Raw genomic sequence first — 24,772 nt, 5'->3', positions numbered from 1 at the left:
ACCTGATTTTTAGAGTTCATCCATCATTAGATATGTTTTCTATTCAAGCATCTTCCCATTAGATACCACACTCTCTGAAGTCTGAGACTATATGAGTTTTCATATTTGTAACCCTGGCATATTCCTTGTATGTTATAGATATTATATTTATTTTAATGAATTGAAACTTGTGGGGGGAATGTACCTCCAACATCCCTAAACCATTAAAGATTTTTCTTAGGGATAGGATCTGTGATTTTCTTGATGTAGGAAACCCTAAGGGTGAGGAAACTCCTAGCAAAGCAGGTCAGTACCTTTTCTATAAGGTACATTCTAGTGCTTAGCACAATGCCTGGCACATAGTAGGTGTTCAATAAATGTTTGTTGTATTGAATTGAATTAACTTTCTATAACATTGAATGTTAAGTAACTTACAGCCAGTATTTGTTAAGAGGTGGGACCTCAATCACAGGGTAGTTCTCCCTTCACTGCACTATGCTGCCTGGGAGACAACATGTTGAAATAAAAATGCCTTGCCTGTTCTCATGAAATTTATGGCCTGGTAGGATGAGTAATAGCCATCACTCTCCTCCTCCTCCCTGTCCTTTCAAGGTTTACCAAGTACTTTTATAGGATTTAAGGCTGGAAGTAATATTTGCGATCCTGTATATATTACTCTTTTATTTTACATATGAGGAAACCGAGGCGCTGTGACTTGCTTTTGACCATATAAGGAATAAGAGACAAGCCCAGGTATGTCTTCAGACAAAGTGACACAAAAATGAGTTCCCTCATGCAGCTCGATACATACATACATACACCATATTCATATATACATACACACATGGAGAGGAATGTATACACAAGTGTGAGTATGTATGGCATAGTGAAATGCATAGAGAGCTAACTGTGGAGTCAGGAAGACCCCGATCCAAGTCCCACCTTTGATAGATCCTGGTTGAGTAACTTCACAAGTGATTTAATCTGTCTAGAGTGGAAACTGTAGGCAACTAGGTCTTTAAGTGGTTGAAGTCAGGAAGATCTGAGAGCAAATATGACTCCAGACTTTCGGTAGCTGTGTGACCCTGGACAAGTCCCTTGACTTTGCCTGTTTCCATGGGCTATAAGGTGGGAATCATAATTCGCCCCCCCCCTCCCCGCCTGGGGGTGTACTTGTAAAGCACTTAGCACAGTGCCAGGCGCATAGTGGGCGTTTTAAGTACTTGTTTCTTTTCCTTTTTTCCAGTAAGAGTATATACCTGCCACCGAAGGTGGAAGGCGCTGCTTCTTGGGGGATTTCCCTACACTTCGGGCGTTATGGGGGCCAGTCCTTACTGCCGCAGTACATTGATTATCCTGGGACTGCCCCACGCACTCCGCACAGGGCACGTTTTCTCTCCAAGACAACAAAGAAGCCTCCCTTCCCCCCAGGGGCAGGCACCTCGCCCGCACCGCCCCCCGCGGCACCCGAGGCCCGCGGGGGGCACAGCTGCTCAGGCTTCGGCCCCGCCCCCGGCTTGCAGCCCTCTGGCAGGCTCGGCCGCGGTTTGTTTGGGGTGGGGACAGCCGGCGGGGCGGCCGGGCATGCGCAGAGCGGGGGCCGGCAGTGGTTGCCGTGGCATCGGGCCGGGGCGGGGGCTGCGGGCTGCGGGCTGCGGGGAGGGAGCGGAGTAGCTGAGCGGAGCGAGGCGGCCCCGGGAGAGCGGCCCGGGGCGTCAGGGGGCGCGGAGCCGGCCGGGGCGGGATGAGGGACCGGCTGCCGGACCTGACAGCGGTGAGCGGGCGGGGGGTCCGGCCCGGGAGGGCGCGACGTCGGCTCGGCTTTGGGGGGAGGGGAGAGAAGGAAAGGGAGGAGCCCCCGGGGAGGGGGAGGGGAGGCGAGGACCCCCGTCGAGCGGCTCTGCTCTCCCCCCCCCCGGAGGAGCGGGCCTGGCGGGGTCCCCCGGTGGGGGCGCGCGGGGCAGAGATGACCCGTCGGGCCGGGCCCCCGCACATCTGGAGCCCGCCCGGCGCCCCGTTCTGCTGGACCCGATAAGCGAGGGGAGTGTCCCGAGGAGGGCAGCGGGGCGCGGGAGGCCGCCCTGGGCGGGCTCGCGTCCGGCCGGGTCCGTTAGAGGGGCGGGGACGGACTCCGGGCCCCAGCCTGGGGCCCGCTGGGAGCGTAGCGGGGCCCCCTGTCACCTGAGGGGGATGCTGGGCAGCGGCCCCCACCCCATCCCTCTGCCATCGCCTTCCGTCCGCTCGGAGGGCCCCCGCGGACCTGGGCATTTAGATGCTGGGCCTCCCCCACCCCCATTGGAGGGAGTGCCCCTCTGCCCGCCCCCTTCCCTCTGAGAGACCCCCATAGACCTGGTCACTTAGATTCTCTTTTCTCTCTCCCCCCCCTTTGGAGGGAGTGCCCCCTCTGCCTGCCCCCTTCCCTCTGAGAGACCCCCATAGACCTGGTCACTTAGATTCTCTTCTCTCCCCCCCCCCTTTGGAGGGAGTGCCCCCTCTGCCTGCCCCCTTCCCTCTGAGAGACCCCCATAGACCTGGTCACTTAGATTCTCTTCTCTCCCCCCCTTTGGAGGGAGTGCCCCCTCTGCCTGCCCCCTTCCCTCTGAGAGACCCCCATAGACCTGGTCACTTAGATTCTCTTCTCTCCCCCCCCCCTTTGGAGGGAGTGCCCCCTCTGCCTGCCCCCTTCCCTCTGAGAGGGCCTCATGGACTTGGTCACTTAGACGCTGCTCTCCTCTCCCCTTTCTCTCTGAGGTGACCCTCCATCTACTCTTCTGTAGGTCTTATATGGCCATAGTGATTGATATCTTGTCTCCTTCCTCTTAGACTGTGAGGTTCTTGAGAGCAGGGGCTCATTTTGCCTTTTTGTTTTTGTGTGTCCCAGGGTCTGACACATAACAGGAGCTTAATAAATGCTTGTTAACTGAATAGAGTCATGACAAGGATTGAAAGTGATGTTTACCTTAACTTGGGCTTCCTGGGCCTCAGTTACCTGGTCTGTAAAATGGAAGCATTGGCCTGGATGAACTCTGAAATATCTAAAAGTCCTGTCTGGATCTATGTGTATGCCTGTAATTAGAGCTATCCAAAAGAGTCGGGCTTCCTTGGGACATAGTAGGCTCTGCTCCTCTGTAGGGCTTTAAGTAGAGGCTGTAGGATCACTTTTAGGGGATGCTGAATAGGGGATTCCTAGTCAGCTGTGGGTTGGACTATAGGGCTCTGATACTTTTCCAGTCTGAGATAATTTGATTAGTTACAGCATGATTGTAGTGGGTGGGGGCAGTGCCTTTTAAATCCTATAGGCATCTCTCAAGATGTATCCTACTTTTGAAACCGAAATTGAGACCCTTGATTTGAAATCAAATTACTACCTGTGACCTTGAGCATGTCACTTCTTTATGAACCTTAGTTTCCTCCCTCATCAGGCGAGAGGGTTGGACTAGATTGTCCCTAAGGCTTCTTCCAAGCTTTCATTCTTTTAATTTATAGTTTATTTGGATCCACAGTATGTAGCTTGGTATTTTGTGAATCTGCAGACAGGTTTGGGATGTGAATTAATTGCACCCCAGTGTCTGGATTACAGGGCCTCTGAACCCTCATAAATTCCCTTTACAGACCACAAGAAAAGTGCACCAGGGTCTTTGCTTGAAGGCGAACCATGTGGTGGGAGAAACAAGACAGATAGGTACAGGGAGCAGGTAAAATATATGGTGTAAAAGGAGTGGCATCAACACTAAGGAGTTCAGAGAAGGGACCTCTAGCCCCAGAAGGTTTCATGCAAGAGCCAGGGCCTTGAGCCAGCCCTTGCTACCTGGCATCTATATACACTTAAGCACAGGTGTACTTTGGTGTGCAAAAATCACTTTGTCAGAATGTGATAATATACATTATAGATAGACTTGCTTCTTGTGAGCTGGTTCTGGGTATGTCTCATATTACGTGCATAATAGGAATTCAGTAAATAATACTGACTACCACCATTATTATTATTATTATTATTTGGTGAGGGAAAAGTGGTAAGTTGAAAATGGGAATAATTTTATGAAAAAATGCATTAAAATGAAAGTTTCTTGAACTCACTGTGAAAACTACTTGGTAATCACATTCTTTTTAAAATTGCACAAATAACACTTCATATTAATACAGGATTTCTGTTTTTAAGGGACTTCAAGTATTAACCCTTTTTTCTTTAAAAAAACCTTTTATTTTTTATGTTTATTGTTTTTCAGTTAATAAGCATTTATTTTCTCTCCCTCCCACCTTACCCCTACTGAAAAAAAAAAAAAAACCAAAACATAAAATCTAAACCCCAAACCATTGTAACAAATTGGCAAAGGCAAGCAAAACAGAGTTCCACTTTAGTCATGTCAAAGACTGTATGTTTCATTCTTCAAATTGAGTCATTCCTCTCTATGTTTTTAATAATCTTTTTTTTTTTTTTAAGTGAGGCAATTGGGGTTAAGTGACTTGCCCAGGGTCACACAGCTAGTAAGTGTTAAGTGTCTGAGGCCAGATTTGAACTCAGGTACTCCTGACTCCAGGGCCGGTGCTCTATCCCCTCTCTATGTTTTTAACCTCATTCCCTTGCAGTTATGGTTGACCCTCTGTGTTGATCACAGTTTTTAAGTCTTTCAAAACTGTTTTTTTTCCCCAGTGTTATTAGAATAAGAATTGTTGCCCTGATTCTGCTCACTTTACTTTGCATTAATTCATACAAGTCTTCTTAGGATTCTCTGAAACAGTCCTTTTTGTTAAGCCTCCTTTTTTTCCTCTCGTTAATGCAAAGAATATTGGTAGCTATGTAAACTTACATTAATGAATTAAAGAGAAGAGAATTTGCTTTTAGGAGACCATAGGGCAATTATATGTAAGAATTATTTATGTAGCATAAAATAATTTAGGAGACACCAGAAATATTTCCCACACAAGACTGTGTCCTGATGAGAAAGTCATCTTTCTTTTTCCCCTTTCTCAGTTATAAACTATCTTGACTTTCCCCGTAGTCAGTCAATGAACACTTATGAAATGTTGTTTATGAAGTATCTTCTGCTAGCCATGGTCAGTTGTAATCCGGTGGGTTTCCTTGATTTATGATATAGAAGGCGTTTTTATTGACACTGAAAAACTTAGTTTATGGCTATTGTAGCAAAAGATAGTCATGTTAATTGGTTGTAGTGAGTAAAGGAAAATAAGTCCTGGTCACCTGAGAGGTAGCTTTAAATTGATCCAGTCCTCATGTCTTTTTTGCTTTTAAATACTTTGTCTGGGAGTTATTTGGGGTGTGTGCTGGTGGATATAGGCATAGATCTATGCAAACCCATACACATACACAGATGAATATCTTATCTGTATGTTTACAGATACACACCCAGGATGTACTCATCCTGGATACATCCTTCTGGATGGCAGGGAGGAAGGCTTTTCAGTCCGAAAGACCTGAAGACTGGTGTTCTTTAGGCAAAGTTTAAGGGACAGCTAGGTGGCAAAGTGGATAGATTGTCAGGAAGACTCATGTTCCTGAGTTCAAATCTGGCCTCAGACACTTACCGTTTGAGCCTGGGCAAGTCACTTCACCCTGTATGCCTCAGTAGTTCATCTCGAAAATGAGCTGAAGAAGGAAATGGCAAACCACTCCAATATCTTGGCTAAGAAAACCCCAAATGGGGTCATGAAGAGTGGGATATGACTGAAAAATGAATAAATGACAGCAAAAGTGGTTTTGTGGCTGCTAGGCATTAGGTGGGGTTTGAACTAGACTTGTGATCTCATTAGGATAGGGACCTCGTGTGGAGGGAATTCCTCCCAGTGTCAGTGGTAGCTGCTTTGCAGTTTATAATGTTGGTGAGTTTTGGTGGAGGATGGCATTGAAAAGTTAAATGACTTTCTGGAATGAAACAGATAACAAGTGTTAACTGCAGGACTTGAACTCCTTTCTTCCAGACTCATGCTAGCTTTTTTTTTTCTAGTGAAGCAGTTGGGGTTAAGTGACTTGCCCAGGGTCACACAGCTAGTAAGTGTTAAGTGTCTGAGGTCGGATTTGAACTCAGGTCCTCCTGACTCCAGGGCCTGTGCTCTATCCACTGTGCCACCTAGCTGCCCCTCATGCTAGCTTTCTATCCCCTACCATACTTCCTCTCATTTAGTTGTTAATGTCGAAATAGTTGAACAGTTTCTGCTGAGAAAGTTTCCTGTCAAACTAATCTGAAAGGAGCATGAGAATTAGTTTGCTTAATGTCTTTGTGTAGAGTGGTGATAAATGCAGATTCAACTTGTCATTTTAATGTCCACTTTTCCATTTGACAGTAACCTGCTTTTCACCTTTCTGTGTAATCTTTGAGAGTCTAAGAGCTATCTATGTTAGATTTCTTTTTTGTTGTTGTTGTTTTTGTGAGGCAATTGGGGTTAAGTGACTTGCCCAGGGTCACACAGCTAGTAAGTGTTAAGTGTCTGAGGCCGGATTTGAACTCAGGCCCTCCTGAATCCAGGGCCAATGCTTTATCCACTGTGCCACCTAGCTGCCCCAATTCCTTTGTTAATGTGATTGAAAAGTCAGTCCCCTACTGAGACATAGGAAAGCAAAATATAACACTAACATTGGTATTGTGATTGATGAGTTTCAAAGGTTTTCATTTCCCCAAAGAACATTTAACTCTTTAGAAGAACAATGAAATTTTTGGCCACATCAATAAGTAAATAAGTAGCTTCACACCTTACTCTGTGTGTGTGTGTGTGTGTGTGCGCGCGCGCGCGTGCGCGCATGTTGAACAGGGGGACTTCTTCATATCATTTCATTTTTATAAGACTGATTAGTTTTGTAGAATTCTACAATTCTCATAAGTTGTGTTCTAGGTTGGAAAGTTAATCTTTACCACTAAGTATCTTGAATTTGTATTTGTAATTTAGCCAAATATTTTCAGTTATTTCCTTCTTATTACATTTGGTTATTGCAGAATAGAGAAAATATTTCAGTGATTCTATGAATAGTTGAATGTGGGGAATGTAATATTACGTCTTCACCAGAATCCACCTTCATTGTCTCACAGTGGTCTGGAGGTGGTAATTGTAGATTCCTGAAATATATAAGGGGATTACCAGCTGGTGAAGGTTCTACCAAACCAGAAAGTCTTTTGAGAACAGACCTGGAAGTGGTTTGTATGTCTTTCACTTGATGAACAGTCTAGATATATTTGGAGAAGCTCATTTACAGATTGGCTTCAGGGGAATGAATTCTGGGGCCACAACATCTCTAGAAAAACTTGTCAAACCACCGAGGGAATGTGATTTGCAGTGGTGGAGGGGATGTATTTATACTAATGAAATCAGTTTCATCAATAAATATTGACTAGTGGGGAGTTAGTTGGCCATGAGGAGTAGATGGATATCTGGGTACACAACTAATGTCTCTGGTATGGATGGTTCTAGGGGAAATGTTGTTGGATGGAACTCTTGAATTGTTGAGATTGCAGCTCTTAAGGTGAATGAAAGAGCATACAAGTTCTTAGCTATAAAAACTTGAATGGGATTCCATTGATTTTTGTACCAGTTACATTTTACATATATTTAAATATGCATATGTGTATGCATATATACACAGATAAACATGCATCTATATCTACCTAAGAGACTAAAAAAAGTCTTTTAATTTTTTCCCCCTAAATCCTTGGATCAAATAGACATTAGGAATTAAGATTAAGACTAGTGGAAAGATAATAAAGTAAGTATTTGTTTTTTTTAATTATTTTATTTTTAATCTTTTTTTAAATGTTTTCCCCAATTAGATAGTTTTCAACATTCATTTTTGTAAGATTTTGAGTTACAAATTTTTCTCTCATCCTCCCCCCCCCCCCCACAAAGCCAACAAGTAATCTGATATAGGTTATACATTGCATTCATGTTAAACATATTTCCACATTAATCATGTTGTGAGAGAAGAATCTGAACAAAAGGAAAAAAAAACACCAAGAAAGCAGAAACAACAACTGAAAAAACAACATGGGGGCAGCTGGGTGGCACATTGGCTAGAGCACCGGCCCTGGATTCAGAAGGACCTGAGTTCAAATCCAGCCTCAGATACTTGACACTTACTAGCTCTGTGACCCTGGGCAAGTCACTTAACCCTCAATGCCCCACAAAAACAAACAAACCAAAAACAACAAAAAAATCCCCCCCAAACTCCCCAAAAACCCATAAGTGAAAATATTCTGCTTCAGTCTCCATCCAGGTTCCATAGTTTTTTTTCTGGATGTGGAGAACATTTTCCATCATGAGTGTGAATGATTTCTGAGGATGTGAATCTTAAGCTTTAAACTTTAGAAAGTAATTGTTGTCTGAGCATTTGCTTTTCTTACTTTAAAAGATGAAATCCTGTAAATCACAGTCAGTAAATTGCATGGTGCTCACTATTCCCTTATGCCCGAGGAAATGGTGAAATAGTTATGTTGTATTAGTAGGGTGAAAATTCAGGTCTGTGGCTTGCTGAATGTTCCAGACAAGTACAAATACAATTCAAAGCAAAGAAAATAAATGCCCATATAATCGTTTACGGTCCAGATTTCAAATGAAGTTAAACATATACTAAGATTTAGAAATGCTCAAAAAGTTTGTTTCAAATAGTATATTTTTTCTTAATGTGTTATTGAAACTATTTTACTTGAATAAGCTTTAAAGGAGTGTTTCAGATTTCCTTCAGGGTTGCAGTATTCTGGCTGTTAATTCTGCCTTGGTGCAGTTTTGTTTACCATCGAATGAGGGAATCCCAAAGGGGTCTCCACTGGAGTTTCTCCTGTCTTGTTGACTGTACCCTTCAGCATGCATAAACATGTCCTGGGTTGTTTGTCTTCCTTTATTTCTTCCTTTTTAAAAAAAGGAATACCCAGAACTTACTTAACCTCTGGGAAATAAATTTCCACTTGGTAATCCTGTTGTTTTAAAGCCTCAAGCCTGTTCTGTGAAATATAGGTATTCCGAGAACCAAAAAAATTAAGAGATTTCAATTATTAAAAAAAACTCCAAAACACATCATGTAACAGTAGTTAGGCAGTGTTCTAAAATCAATGAAATTTCATTTGAGTTTTTACAGTATTATTGTAATCCATTGAAAAAATCCATCATGTTTATATATTCAATATTTATGTGGGTCCTTGATCTAATTACTTCAAAGTGATCTAATCATTCTTTAGCGGTAGAGAACACAGCCCATTTATGTCCTTAAAGGTCACTATTGGGGGTCCATTGAAGGAATGTTCTCCCTTACTTTTTCCACATGTTGCAGTACCAGGTTCCCCAGTGGACATCTACCTCTCATCACTTGCTCTTACCACATGATTGGCCCATCTTTTCTTTTTCTGATGCAATCCATATCTTATTCTTGGGCAATTCTTTGACGCCCTGTTCTCTGGTATTTCTCTTCTGGTTATATGTGGCAGCCTGCTCACACCCACTACATACTTCTCCATTACCCTCTGTGTAATACTTGTTTTTAATTCTTAGGAGACTCAGGACTTCATACATCATACTAATAAAATTTTCCATTGCAAGGTTCTAAGGGTAAAGGATTTAATGAAAGGTAAAAAGAGAAAATATTGGAAAGAAATATATTTAGACTGGTAATTTAGTTATAACTAACAAAATGCCTTGGATTATCTAATTAGGAAGCACATTAGGAAGTCTTTTCTCTCTCTAATTTTGTATATGTATCGTTCTCTCTCTAATGTATATGTATCTTAGCAGCAATATGATTTAATGAAAAAACCCCCACTAACTTTAATGGAAAAAAAACCCACTAGCTTTAATGGAAAAAAACCTCACTAGATTTAATTAGGAAAAAAACACCCCACAAACACCACTACATTAATGGGGGAGGGGGGGGGAACAGACCATTAGATAGAGAACTTCAAATCTTGGCTCAGTTGCCTTTTAGCTCTGTGAATAAAGGCAAGTCCCCACCCCCCTTAATTCTAGTGCCTTCCCTTTGTCAATTATTTCCATTTTATCCTGTGTATAGTTTGTTTGTGTGCAGCTATGTTGCACAATAGATAGAGTGCTGAGCCTGGAGTTAGGAAGACCTATCTTCCTGAGTTCAAATTTACTGGCTGTGTGACCCTGGATAAGTCACTTAATCCTGTTTGCCTCAGTTTCCTCATTTGTAAAATGAGCTAGAGAAGGAAATGACAAACCACTCCAGTATCTTTTCCAACAACATCCCAAATGGGGTCACCAAGAGATCGACATGACATGAATAATAACAACAAAATAGTTTGTATGCATTTGTTTACTTGTTATACCCCCATTAGACTGTGTACTCCTTCAGGATGAGGACTGTGTTTTGCCTTTTTTTGTATTCCTAGTGTTTAGCACAATGTTTGGCAGCAGTAGGTACTTTGTTATTCTTTGTCATTTATGTCTGACTCTTCATGACCCCATTTGGAGTTTTCTTAGCAAAGATACTGGAGTGCTTTGCCATTTCTTTCTCTAGCTCATTTTATAGATGAGCAACTGAAGCAAACAGGGTGAAGTGACTCATCTAGGGTCACAAGTTTCTGAAGCCAGATTTGAACTCAGGAGGATGAGTCTTTCTGTCTCTGTAGAGTATCTATCTACTGCACCACCTAGTTGCTTCATAGTTGTTGGTGCTTAATAAATGCCTATTGACTGATTGGCTTAACCTTTCTGTGCCTTAGGTTCCTCTTCCTAAAATGAGGGACTTGAACTACCCCTATGCTCCCTAGGAAATAAAATACTATGAACATTGTGAGGCAGCATAGTTTATTGAGCATTCCTTGGAGTCAGAAATACCTGGATTCAAATGCACCCTCTCACGCATCCTGGTTCTTTTACCATGGACAAATGACTTAATGTCTTTGGTCCCCAGGTAATTTTCTGAAGGTAAGTTCTGCAGAGTAGTTGCTATTTGGAATTGGAAATTACCTGTAGTATTGAAACCACAGATTCAGACCCCCAGACCTCCCTTCCTCTCACCTAATGATACATTGAAAATGTTTCAGTCTTTCAATTTAACTTATTAAAATAAGCATATTTCTGGTATACCACTGATTTGTCCAGATTTCTTGTATCTGGGCCGTAAACGATTGAGGGCATTTTTTTTCTGTCAACAGTTTCAACGTAAAAGGTAGGAAGTTTTGGGGGACATAGAGGTCATAGTTGAGGCATGAAGCCAAGAAAGCTGAAAAGGAATTATCCTGTAAATTTCATTTGTATTGCTAGTGAGCAACCTCTCCAAAATGGGAGAGTAAAGGCAATCTGTCCATTCACCAAGTGCAATAGATGTCAAAGGTCTAGATGAAAGTATAGAAGTGCAACTTTTTTTTTTTTTGGCGAGATAATTGGGGTTAAGTGACTTGCCCAGGGTCATACAGCTAGTAAGTGTTAAGTGTCTGAGGCTGGATTTGAACTCAGGTCCTCCTGAATCCAGGGCTGGTGCTCTATCCACTGCGCCACCTAGCTGCCCCTAAGAAGTGCAACTTTTAAAGGAAATTTGTATTTCTGCATTATCTTCCCTTTTTTACCTTGTGTTGTGAAGTTCTTTCCAAAAGTACCTTTATGTTCATGGTCTCATTGGAGTCTTTCAAAAACTCTGAGCTGGATGCTTATTAATCCTCATTTTACAGATGAGAAAATGGAGGTTTAGAGAATAGAGAGGAGTGTATATGAAAGAATCAATGAAAAGCATTTATTTTAAAAAATTTATTAAACACCTACTGTATGCCAGGTGCTATGCTAAGACCTTTACAAATAGGATCTAATTTGAACCTCACAACTACCCTGGGGAGTAAGTGCTGTTATGATCCCCATGTTACAGATGAGGAAATCGAGGCACAGGTTACATGACTTGCCCAGTGTCACATAGCTAGTAAATGTGTGAAGCCAGATTTAATAATAATAAAAATAGCTAACATTTATGTTGTTGTTCAGTGGTTCAGTCATATCCAACTCTTTGTGACCCTGTGGATCATATTGTCCATTCAGTTTTCTTGTGGTAAAGTTACTAGAGTATGCCATTTCCTTCTTCAGTGGATTAAGGCAAACAGAGTTCAAGTGACTTGTCCAGGGTCACACAGTAAGCATCTGAGGTTGGCTTTGAACTCAGGTCTTCCTGACTCCAGGCCCAGCCCTGTATCCACTGAGCCACCTAGCTGCCTCCACCACTTAATTAGCACTTGCTATATGCTTGGCACCATGCCAAGTGATCCTGGTGTCTCTTTTGAGGTCCTCTCCCTTATCACTAACTTTCTTTTAGAGGGTTTGGGTGGGATGGGAATAGAATAGAATGGAAAAACAGTTGTTAAGCAAGTATTGTTTCACTGTGCTGTGGGCTAGGGATACAGACAGTCTCTGCTCTCAAAGAACTCATGTTCTAAGTAGGGGAAGCACCATATAGAGGAGGGCAGAGAGTTCAGCTTCACAGCCGATGGAGCCTCTTGCTATTGGAGGTTTCAAACCAAACGCGCTGGAGGCCCATCAAACCCCACTTTTCCTATTAGAACTGAGGCGTCTGGGACAGCTAAGTGGCTCAGTGGATAGAGCACTGGCCCTGGAGTCAGGAGAACCTGAGTTCAAATCTGGCCTCAGACACTTAACGCTTACTAGCTGTGTGACCCTGGGCAAGTCACTTAACCCCAATTGCCTCACTAAAAAAAAGAAAAACACCAAAAAACAAACAAACAAAAAAACCTTTAAGGGTCAGCTAGGTGGCGCAGTGGATAGAGCACTGGCCCTGGAGTCAGGAGGACCTGAGTTCAAATCTGGCCTCAGACACTTAACACTTACTAGCTGTGTGACCCTGGGCAAGTCACTTAACCCCAATTGCCTCACCAAAATAAAAAAAATAAAGAACTGAGGCATCATTCTCCTTCCAGAAACCCACATTCAGAGCTTCAGTTGTTCTCAAATCCTTCCTCCTCTTCACCCCACAGAGCCCTTCAAGTGCCATGTTTTGTTGATTCTGCCTCTGCACCCTCACATGGGTTCAGACCCTTATCACCTCTCAGAGCCTGTGCACCTGCAGTAAGCTTGTAACTGCACTCTCCAGTCCGCACAGTGATTTTCCCGAGGCACAGATCTGATGACATCCCTTCACTCCTCAGCCCGTTCCAGTGGCTCCCAGATACCTCCAACATCAAATACAAACTTCTCTCTTTGATCACCCTGCCCAGACATTACCATTACTCCCTTTCCAGCCACCCTGCAGGAACGGCATGTGCTGTTCCTCAGAGACAACACTCCCTCTACAAGCTCCTGCTTTTGTACAGACTGTCACTCATGCCTGGAATGGGGGTACTCCTCATTCTACCTCTTAGAAGCCTTAGTTTCCTTCACAGCTCAGCTTAGGTATTACCTTTTACATCTCCCGAAGTTATGTTGTATTTATAGACTTTTTTGGCCACCTCTGTGCAACGCTGCTGCTGTGCCTTCACCTCTACCCAGCTCTTGCTCTGGGGCTTTGGGCTTGCTTCTGACTGATAAGAATCCATAACATCAAAAGCTTGACCCAAACTCCTCATGCTGCTCTCTGACCACTTTTGTGCCTTGTCCCCCAGCAAATCGCCAACCCCCCCACCCCCAAGCTTTCCATCTTGGGTTCTACAGTTCAACAACACCATTACTGGCAGACATTTCAGTGAGTTACCCTGTGACTTCTCAGGTCAAAATTCCCCTCTCTGGTTATGTGGTGGTGTTCCCTATGAGAATGTTTGAATATGAGCTCCCTAAAGGCAGGGACTGTCTTATTTTTTGTATTTTTATCCCTCGTACTTTAGCACAGTATCTGGAACAGCCTCAGCATTTAGGAGATGCTTTTTAAGTCATTTGTACATGATTTATGATGTCCATACATGTTCATACTTTATAGGCTGTAATAATAATAACATATGTAACAGTTTAAGATTTATAAAGCACTTTGCATATTGTCATGTTTCAGTCCTGTCCAACTCTCTGTGACCCCAGTTGGGATTTTCTTGGCAAGGATACAGGATGGGTTTTGCCATTTCCTCCTCTAGCTCATTTTCCAAATGAGGAAACTGAGGCATACAGGGTCAAGGGACTTGCCCAGGGTTTGAGGCCAGATTTGAATTCAGGAAGATGAGTCCTCCTGACTTCAGACCCTGCACTTTTAACTACTGCACTCCCCAAGTGCCCAGCTTTACATATATTATCTCATTTAATTCCTACTATTCCCAATTTTTAGATGGAAAAACTGAGGCATTAAGTGGCTTGACCCATGTCACACAGCTAATAAGAGTCAAGGACACAGACTCACTTCTTTACTCTAGGCCCAGTGCTCTATCTACTGTGCCACTCTTCCTCCTCTTCCTCCTCTTCCTCCTATGTAAATAATAAGTACTTGTTGGGTGGTTGACTTTTTCCACTAGTCTTGTGGCTTTTCATTGGCTACAACTGGAAAAACAGTAATTCTTTTTTTTTTTGGTAAGGCAATTGGGGTTAAGTGACTTGCCCAGGGTCACACAGCTAGTAAGTGTTAAGTGTCTGAGGCCGGATTTGAACTCAGGTCCTCCTGACTCCAGAGCCGGTGCTCTATCCACTGTGCCACCTAGCTGCCCCAAAACAGTAATTCTTTATCGGCAGTTTAGTCACTTAACTATTGATTTATCATGAAATAATTCTAGAATACTACAAAAAAAATCTGAAATTTCATTGCTGTGGGCAGGCCTTCTCCCTGTGCTTGCCTTAAAAAATGGTTTCTGGACTTGTAAGAAAACAAAAGGAAGCATCCTCTGGGTAGACTGCCATTGCTGAACCTTCTTGAGCTGCTCTCTGCCCAGCTGGCATAGCCTCAGAGAACTCAGGATCTCCTCCATGCTGTGATGAATCAGCCAAGTAGGGCTTCAGTGGAGGAATCCTGAAATAATGGTACGAATTTCAAAGACTAGAGGAGGCTACATTCTACCAGCAGGTATGTGCAGGGCACTGTTGCAAGCAGCGAGGACATAGGAGAGTTACAAAAGTCACAGGCCCTGACCTATGAGAAGTCAGGGGGACAGACACAGTACAGAGATGTGAAACAATGACTCGTGTGTACGGCCTAGTCTGGGGAAGGCAAAAAGCCGTCGCGTGCCCAGTAAGTCCTCCTGGAGTTCTAGGAAGGGAGGCATCAGTATGGACCGGAATAGATGGGGAGAGCTTTGTGGAGCAGCCTGCGTCGGCCCTGAGCCCCAGGCCAGTAGCATTGCTGGAAGAGAGGTGTTCCAGGTTTGGGACAGTAGAGACCTAATGTAAAGAATTAATTGTTATTTGAGGTTTTTATGCCTCGGTGCACACTGGCCTGGGGCTCCGCAAACCGCACAGTGCTCCACCCACTGGTTGTAGCCCTCGCCAGGGCTCTGGCACCTCACGTCATCACCACTCCCTGACGCCTACATGGGCCTGGCAAAATTATAATGATTGGAAGCCTAGTGAGGGCAGTCATGTGACTGTCAGAGCGGCCATCCCATTGGCTGGGACTGTGTGGGGTGTTTCTAGGTTTGGGGGAGGAGAATTGGACATTCTAGGTGGAAGCTGGAAAGCGACAGGCGTTCTGCTGTGTATTTTCAGCTGATGCCTGGGTGGTGGTATTTTTTCAGGTATTATAATTTCCCTTTCCCCATTTTATTTCCTTTCCCTTGATCCTACTGATACTGTTTGTGGGTTTTTGTTTTTTTTTTTTTAGTGAGGCAATTGGGTTAAGTGACTTGCCCAGGGCCACACAGCTAGTTAAGTGTCTGAGGCCGGATTTGAACTCAGGTCCTCCTGACTCCAGGGCCGGTGCTCTATCCACTGCACCATCTAGCTGCCCCTGTGGTTTTTTTTTTTAAGTTCGTTCTTGTTTAAAGTAAATCTTGTTTTGTTTTGAGGGAGGCTGCTGGTTTCCTTCCTTGCCCCAATATTGTGGCGAGCCGGTTAGCTAGCACTCCCCAATTAAAAATTGGTCCCCACACTAGGATGAGCTAGTCTGGGACAGAACGAACAGCTCTTTATTTTGCTTAATATGTGCTGTTTTATCTGTAATGGGAAGAATGGACTAGAATAACCAGTGAAGAAACCTTTATTAAGTGCTTCCTTTGTGTCAGACCCTGCGCTGAGCCCCGGGGATGTAAAAGACAGCCTTTCCTCTCAGGGAGCTCACAGTCTTGGTTGGGGGGGGGAGGGCACTGCATGCAAGCAGCCATGTCCAAACAAGCTGTTGACAGGATTAAATGGCAATAATCAATAGAGGGAAGGCACCAAGATCAGGGAGGACTGAGAAAGGCTTCTTGCAGAAGGTGGGAGTTAACTAGAGCTTGAAGGAAGCCAGGACATGATGATGAGGAAGAGAATTCTGGGTTTGGGGGACAGATGCAAAATCTCTTTTTCATAATCACTTATTGGGGTAAATAGTGTATTTTTTTCATATTATGGATGAGAGAATTCCGGTTAAGTGAATTGCTCAGCGTCATACAGGTAGTACATGTGAGAAGTAGATTTTGAACTCAGGGCCTTTGACTCCAGGGCCAGTGATCATCCCACTGTCCACACTTCTAGTACCCTCTACCTTTTCTTGCTTCTAATGCTTCTAGTTTAACTAGGTTAACTAATCCTTAGTTCCTTCAGCTGAGCCTTACATGACATGTCTCAAGGCCCTTCCCTATCCTGGCTGTTTCCCTTTGAATACTCCTTTTTTGGGGGTGGGGGGATGATGGTTAAGTGACTTGTCCAAGGTCACACAGCTAGTAAGTGTCAAGTGTCTGAGTCTGGATTTGAACTCTGGTCCTCCTGAATCCAGGGCTGGTGCTTTATCTACTGTGCCACCTAGCTGCCTACTCTTTGAATACTCTTGCTTCACTTGATAAACATCCTTGCTAAAATGTGAAGCCCAGGCCTAGGGAAAGCCTTCTCCTATACTATCTGATAACATTAAGTGACAGTAACAGACCTGACCTTGTTCACAAAGGTGAGGTTAGCATTTGGGCCAGAACATGCACCTTCTGTGACTGTCTAGTGTGCTTTATACCAGTATTTGTTCAGGCATCAGGTATTTTGCGAGGCTCTGGGGACACAGACAAAAATGCAGAGCTTTCCTGGCTTCCGTGGGAGCTTAGAATTATTAGAGGCAGAGGGAAGAACAGTATGTCCCTAGACGTTCCCACATGCACATAGATGTGATATACAAGTAATATTAGTGGAAGTGGGAGGAAGACAATAGCAGCTTGGGGGGGGGTATTAGGATATGCCCCATGTAGGAGGTGCCACTTGAGAAGAGCCTGGAAGGAAGCTAGGACTTCAGAGGTGTGTGGGATGGCTTGGGGAAAGGTTCTGAGAAGGGCTGTAGAATGTTGTGAACAAGGCTGACTCAGTGCTGAAGAGGAGTTGTGTGCACTCAACCTGGAATGGCAGCTTGGACCTAAGTAGGTCTCATCCTTGGGGAAAGAGGGAGCCATGGAGCATCTTGAGTAGGGGAGTGGCATGGTCAGATCTGTGCCTCAGGAAGATTGCCGGATGGAGGCAGGGAACTAAAACCTAAAGCTCTTGTGTGGAGGGGGTGAAGCCTGAACAGGGAGGTGGTTGTCTAGGTAGAGAGAAGGGGATTGAGGTTGGCAGTGACGCAGTGGGAGAATCAATGAGATCTGGCTGTTGGTGTTGAGGAAACAGGAAGAGTCAAGGATGAGTTCAAGGCTGTGATCCTGGCTGATAGTGAGATGGGGATGTCCTCAGCAGAGAGGGGGCATCACTGAAAGGCCTGAGGAGGAATAGTGAGTAGACCATTGTTTTTCTTAGGCTATATATGCTGTTGTAACAGCTGTTATTTGTAAAATGCATTATGACTTAAGAAGTGCTTTCATTTACATTATCTTTTTTTTTCTTCATTTTGTAACCACCTCATAAGGTAGATGGGGGATGTTGAGTCTCATTTGACAGATGAGGAAACTAGGATTTTTAAAGAGTCCAGGGAATGTCCAACATCAGTGGTATCTAGTAATGGTAGTATTGCCAGTGATAGAACTTTGTTCTTATGACGCTTAACTATATCATATGTGCAATATGCAAACTAAAAGGAAGCTTGTAAGAGCCCAAGAGTAAGAAGAAGTGGGTCTAGGGTCTTTCTAAAATGATGGTCTTGAGTGAGGAAGCCAGCCATCATGAAAGAAATACTAAGGGTATGGGTTTCTGGGGGAGGGCAAATGGGGAGGAGCAAAGAGGAGTCTGGAGAGCTTAGGCATGTGAGGTGAAGCATGGTTGGGGTCCTTCCTAAAATGGTGTTTAGGTCATTTGTTTCACATGATGGGAGATCCCACCAATACAAAACAACCCAAACAACCAAACCTTTTCCATGGATATGTTTCTTAACTCAAATCATATACCTCAGAAATTCAAGAGGAATCAGATAAAAAAATGATATTGCATCACCATCAGACTGGACGCCCTTCAAGTGCTAGTAGATCAATAGTGTCACCCTACTATATAGACTCAGGTTCCAGTAGAGCTTGCCATTCTCTCATTCTAGGCCCTGCTTTTAGGCATTGAAATGATCCATTATGTGGAATTATTGTCATAGATGGAAAGAAACCATGCCATTTCATTTTAGCTTGCCAGAGAGTCCTTAAGCTCCTGCTGTGTATTCCCAGGGTGCTCAGCACTAATTAAAAACAGGAAAAGCGACCATTTTCATCAGGGAGCTCTTACTATCAAATAGGAGGAAATGACTTGTACACATAAGGGTGAAGGAGAGATCCAGATAGTGTCCCATGGTTTCCCATGCTTGGATTTCAACATCACGATAAAAAAGCTGTTCTTGAACAGGCATTCACTACTGGTATAAACATCCTTCATCTATTTAAAGATAAGAACATTTAAGGTGCCCCTAACTTTTTTTCTAGTTACAACTAAAGGACCCCAATTCCTTTAACTTTTTTTAAGTATATGGAATAATTTGCTCAGACACATTTCTCATCAAGTATGGTTTCATGAGGGCTGCTAGGTGGTACAGTGGATAAAGCACCAGTCCTGGATTCAGGAGGACCTGAGTTCAAATCCAGCCTCAGACACTTGACACTTACAAGCTGTGTGAACCTGGGCAAGTCACTTAACCCTCATTGCCCCGCAAAATAAAATAAAATAAGCCAGGGGAAAGCTTCCTGTGGAATTTTAGCTGGAACTTGAAAGAAGCCAGGGATGTCAGTAAGTGGAGTTAAGGAGGGAATGCATTTCAGGCATGAGAGACAGCTGGAAAAAATGCCCAGAGATGAGAAAAAAAATGCCCAGAGATGTCTTGTTCATGAAACATCTAGGAGGCTTGTGTCGCTCTGTGGGAGAGAATGTGTCGGGTGGTAAGGTGCTAGAAGACCGGAAAGGTAGGAGGGGGCTGGGCTGTGGAGGCTTTGAGCACCAAACGGAGCATTTTGCATTTGCTCCTGGAGGCTGAAGGGAGCCCACCGGAGTTACCGAGTAAGAGGACGATGTGGTCAGACCCGTGTTTTCGGAAAATCTCTTTGGCAGCTGAATGGAGGATGGATTGGAGGCTTGGGGCAGTCAGGCCCCTCAGCACCTAGTGCAGTAGTCCAGGTGTGAGGGGATGAAGTCCTGCACCAGGAGGGTTGGCAGAGGAGATGGGTTCACATATAGAAGCAATGTTGTTGCAAAGGTAAAATGACAGGTTTTGGTAATTGCTTGGTTGGGGGCCGGGGCGGGCGTGGTGAGAGATACTGAGGAAGCCAGGATGACTCTTAGGTTGGGAGTCTGAGTGACTAGGAGTCTTGTGGTACCCTTGAGTAGTAGGGAAGGTAAGAGGGAGAGAGTGTTCAGAGGGAAAGATAATGGGTTCTGAGTGTTTTATTTTTGTCTTTGCATTCCCGAGCATTTAGCACAGTATTTTGTACACAGTAAGAATTTAATTAATACGTATTGGTTGTAATTAAAAGTTGCCTCATATTCCTTTAAAATCAGTTGTTGGGGGCAGTTAGGTGGCACAGTGGATAAAGCAGTGGCCCTGGATTCAGGAGGATCTGAGTTCAGTTCCGACCTCAGACTCGTGACACTTACTAGCTGTGTGACCCTGGGCAAGTCACTTAACCCTCATCGCCCCTCCCCCCTCCCCTGTATCAGTTGTTAAAGTCTGTTTCTGGTCCATATCACTAAAGACATGATTTTAGTTTTTAGTGTGATGAGATATCCTTTAGAAACATTTGCTCAATCTTAGTTGATGTTTGAGAAAGTATCTTTAAAAAATATTTTACAGAAAAGTTAGCTGTTGGTATGGAGCATTGATATCCCCAGAGTTGCATTTATTTTGGACACTTGAAGACGAAAGGAACATGAACATATACTGGTTTATGTAGATAAAATTCATGCTTTTAAATTTCAGCTGATATAGTTCACTTGAAATCCATCCCCTCTGTGCCCTCTTCCTCAGCCAGGTGTAATGTGGAGAGAGAGGGCTGCAGAATTAAATTATGAGAGGATGAAGTAGTAGGAACCTTCTAGAGAGGACCTAAGAGGCGTCAGAGTCAAATTCCTAACTGAGGCCTGTGGAAGTAAAGTCGCTGGCCCAGTTACACAGCTTAGAAGTGTCTGAGACCAGATTTGATCCAGTGCTTCCCGGCTCCCAGGCCAGTGTTCTATCCACTATACCAGCTTCCTCTCTAGTTGCCAGCTGATGACATTTTGGGGTCCTGATAAATGAAAGGAACCAAGTACTTTTACAAATTGTTGTTTTGTTTCCTGAGCTGATGTATCTACTAGTATGTGTCTGATGTTTTAAACACTCTTCCCTCTTACAGTGTAAGAGTAATGAAGATGGAGAAACAACTGTGGTTGTTGAGAAGGACCATTTCATGGATGATTTCTTCCATCAAGTAAGATGCTTTAAAGGAACAGAAAGTTTGTGAACATGTTTATGTAGATAGGTTTTTGTAAGTTTGCTGTTCTTAGAGGAAAATGGTAATAAATAGAATATAGTATTTTGGCAAGTTGCTCTTTGAATGGAAACTTCTCCAATCATAAGTGCTGTTATAATATTAGCTAATACAGGGAGAAAATGTAGATTTTACTGTTTTTATATCATTCATCCTAAGTAATGCTCCATCAAATATTAAACAGTTTCCATCTTTTGAGATTAAGCCTTTAAACAGGTAACTTAGCTTATATTGAATATCAAGGAGAGATGTGGCAACTTGATTTTTTCATTTTTCTGGAAGCTTCATTCTTTTAAACGCTACTTTTAATATATATGAAGACTAATCAGACTTCATATTTAAAAGAATCACACTATATTGGAATACACTGAATTAGTTACTCCTGTTATTAACAGATATACAGACATTTCAGATATGGTGTCAATATCAGAGGTACTGATTTTCCATAATGTATATATTCTCTGAATTTAATTACACTTTAAATTCATAATGCCATTTCATTTCAGCCATTTAGTTGGGTTTTTTTGCATAATGAAAAGAACATGAAATTAAATTAAGGATTTTAAGATATCAAGATAAAGATGACAATTTGAAATTAAAATGGACTAGAAATTTTTGATTTCCTGATTTTACTCGTAGCTAGCTTCCACAGTACATGGCTTTCTTATACTGCTTTATTGGTACCTAGTCGTAATCTAATAGTAAGTCTCTTGCTTCTCCTTTATAAGATATCATTAGTACGTTGGGCCTTGGTCCTCTTATTTGTAAATCTTTATGTGGTTGGCCCTACCTGTTTGTTTTGAAATACATTTATTGAAAAGCATTAAGCTTTGCTTCAATAAGAAGATGAGTTGATTCATTGAATGCTATTCAATTAGAGTCAGTGTGAAGGATACAAAAATAAGAGTAGATTACCATTAGAAATTAGAGTCAGTGTGAAGGATACAAAAATAAGAGTAGATTACCATTAGATTATAAAAATTATAAAATGATTAGTTTAATAGTAACTAGCTTGATAAAATGAACTCTTTTTCTAATTTGATTGTGAACTAAATTGACTGCTCTTTAAAAAAACACACCACTGAGATTAATGTAGAGGAGATATTTGCTATGGTAGATGTCTATTCTATGAAAATGTCATTTAGGTTTTTAAAATAGTGTAGCCCACTGCAGAAAAGAAAGCTGTGATTTGAAAGAGATCCAATTTTAGTGAGTATAACTTGTAATGAAAATGGAAAAGAATCTGTCTCTTGTTAATAATGAACGTGAATAAATGCTATCTGGTTGCACTGTAGTCATTCAAAGGGTGTTGATACCAGTCCTTGGGCCTGCAACTCCTTATTGCTGCATGAGAGAGTGACAAGGAGAAGTAATAGAAAATTCTGTCATTGCTTCCCCTGATACAAGCTTGCAATGACATTTCCTTTTGAAATGATAGGACGGTTAGAGTTATTGAAAATCTGGACTGGGGGGCAGCTAGGTGGCACGCCAGCCCTGGATTCAGGACGACCTGAGTTCAAATGCGGTCTAAGACACTTGACACTTACTAGCTATGTGACCCTGGGCAAGTCACTTAACCCTCATTGCCCCACAAAAAAGAAAAGAAAAGAAAAAAGAAAATCTGGACTGGGTGTGAGTTGTTGAGAATGGCAATGTCATGAGTTTGTATACAAAATAACTCAAAACTATCATTGTTTATAGGTAAACCTTTGTTTGAAAATGATAAATTTTTAGAAAGTATTTATTTGTATTTAAATAGCTTTTATATGAATAATTAAATTAATATACACTGTTAATAAATTAAACAGTATAGAAATGCCACAAACTGTATAAAATTAGAAATATTATCAATGCCTAAAGATCTGTGATTCCACCCACATGAGTGATTTACCCACCAGTGGGTATCAAAGTAACTTTCCTTTTCACCTTATAGTCTTTCCTTAGCCTTGGGTTCTCCAGGGTTATTCTAGTGGAGTGTAAGCCCTCGAAGGGGCTAACAATCTCAAAAGGCTTGCAGAACCAGCCCTGGCATAGGATGGCTGTCTCCTGTCTAGAAAGTATGCCTGGGCACACCCAAATGTTGGCCACGCGGTGATTTTTTTCCAAACAGCAATGACCCATGAAGCAGATAAAATGACAGATTACTCCTCCTTGCTTTTTGATTTGGAGTTCAGATCCTGGTTCTACCCAGGTTATCTTGGCTGAGCTATTCCCTGTCCCTTCTCATCCCCTCCTTCTCCAGCTCCAGTCTCAGTTTCTTTTTTTTTGGGGGGGGGCAGTACAAGGAGGGTTAAGTGACTTGCCCAAGGTCACACAGCTAGTAAACGTCAAGTGTCTGAGGCTGGAATTGAACTCAGGTACTCCTGACTCCAGGGCCGGTGCTCTATCCACTGCGCCACCTAGCTGCCCCCCTCAGTTTCTTTTGGTGTAAAATTTAGATGCCTCCTGCAGTGCGCATTGCCTCTGAGGCTTGAGTATTGAATCCTGTGGCTTTAGATAACTCACTTCATCTCTCTGGGCCTCAGTTTTCTCATGGGAAAAATGGGTCTTAGACTTGATGACCTTCAAGGTGGATACTTTCCAGTTTTAAAATATATGATTCTGTGACCTTAGGAGATGGTCTTCTTGAGTTCCTTTGGCCTGAAAACATGCCCGTCATCTGGATGGTAGATTTCTGGTGATAACCTTCCTGAATTTAGCTGGGCTCATCTTCAGATGATATGACCACCAATTGTTACTAGACTTACACCCAAAGCATCTTCACGTTTCTGGTCCTGGCCACGGCTTCTTCTTTGCTTATGTCACCTTCAAGGACCCAGGTTTCTAGTGCACCAAACTAAGGAAGGCATTGAAATAGGACTTTAGTTTAGGAAATTGTTGTTATTGAAAATAAGCAGAACTGAACATTTGAATATTTTCTATCACATGAGTTTTGAAAGTGAAACTGATTCCCTTTTTAAATTGAGGAAGCTACTAAGCAAAAATATTTACCGAAACAAGCAGGTGTTTGCCCCAGTGCCAGAGTAGAAACCATGCTACATGAATATTAATCTGAGTAATTTATTTAAGTGATTCCTATTGTGTAATTTAAGATTCTAAATGTGGATTCTAATCTGTTCCCCCAGTTTGGGGGAAACTGACTAAAAATCACTGATAAAACGAGTTTAGGTTTTTAAGGGTTTATTGGAAAATAGAAAGAAAAAAGATTGAGAACAGAATTCTAACAGCCTGGCATTCCTATCTTTCCTCAAATTTCCTGTGAAGTCCTCTCCGCCACCACCATCAAGTCAGGAAGCCAAAAAGCCCCAGCGCTCTCTGCGCAGGCTCCCTTTCCTCCTTCCTGTCTCCTCCCAGACCATAGGAGGCTCCTCAAGTTGATTGGCTGGTAGCCTTGATAGACAGCACCCATGAGCAAACGTCATTTCCTGATGCCAAGGAAAAGCCACAATGCCTCTGAGGCATTTTCCTCTTGGTGGAGCTTTCCCACAGCAAGTCTCCAGTAGGTGGCGTCATTCCAATCATTACACTATGAAATGGATACTATTATCAATTAAGACCCTAATATTTGGAAAGAAGCAGTGAAAGTTGATAGTGCTTTGTTCAGCCATGCAATTATTATTGACTGTCCTCAATAATTTGGCCCAAGCTTGATAATGAATAAATTATATTTGAAAACATTGAGACTAATTCGGGCCTGTGGGGAAATGTTTAGTAAACATGTACTCTTTTTTTTTTTTTTTTTTTTTGGTGAGGCAGTTGGGGTTAAGTGACTTGCCCAGGGTCACACAGCTAATAAGTGTTAAGTGTCTGAAGCCAGACCTGAACTCAGGTCCTCCTGAATCCAAGGCCGGTGCTCTATCCACTGCGCCACCTAGCTGCCCCTAAACATGTACTCT

The 24,772-nt window shown here is 42.8% G+C and overlaps 1 protein-coding gene across 5 annotated transcripts in view; it reads left to right on the top strand.

The window, feature by feature from the left end:
- Positions 1–1,619: 1,619 nt before the first annotated feature.
- The window catches only part of STX2 (syntaxin 2), a 48,077-nt gene continuing 24,924 nt past the window's right edge, over positions 1,620–24,772 (top strand). For all 5 annotated transcript variants that reach the window (XR_006354095.1, XM_043976339.1, XM_043976338.1 and 2 more), the window contains exons 1-2: positions 1,620–1,753; positions 20,742–20,816. Coding sequence is in view for 4 of the 5 variants with exons in the window: in XM_043976339.1 (XP_043832274.1) it covers positions 1,724–1,753; positions 20,742–20,816 (105 nt within the window). In the remaining variant the exon portion in view is untranslated. The remainder of the gene's footprint in view (positions 1,754–20,741; positions 20,817–24,772) is intronic.

Source organism: Dromiciops gliroides, chromosome 1, assembly GCF_019393635.1.
Source record: "Dromiciops gliroides isolate mDroGli1 chromosome 1, mDroGli1.pri, whole genome shotgun sequence".
In the NCBI taxonomy this organism is placed as follows: Eukaryota; Metazoa; Chordata; class Mammalia; order Microbiotheria; family Microbiotheriidae; genus Dromiciops; species Dromiciops gliroides.
Note: the sequence above shows the minus strand (reverse complement) of the source record. Positions and strands in the feature narration are given on the sequence as shown.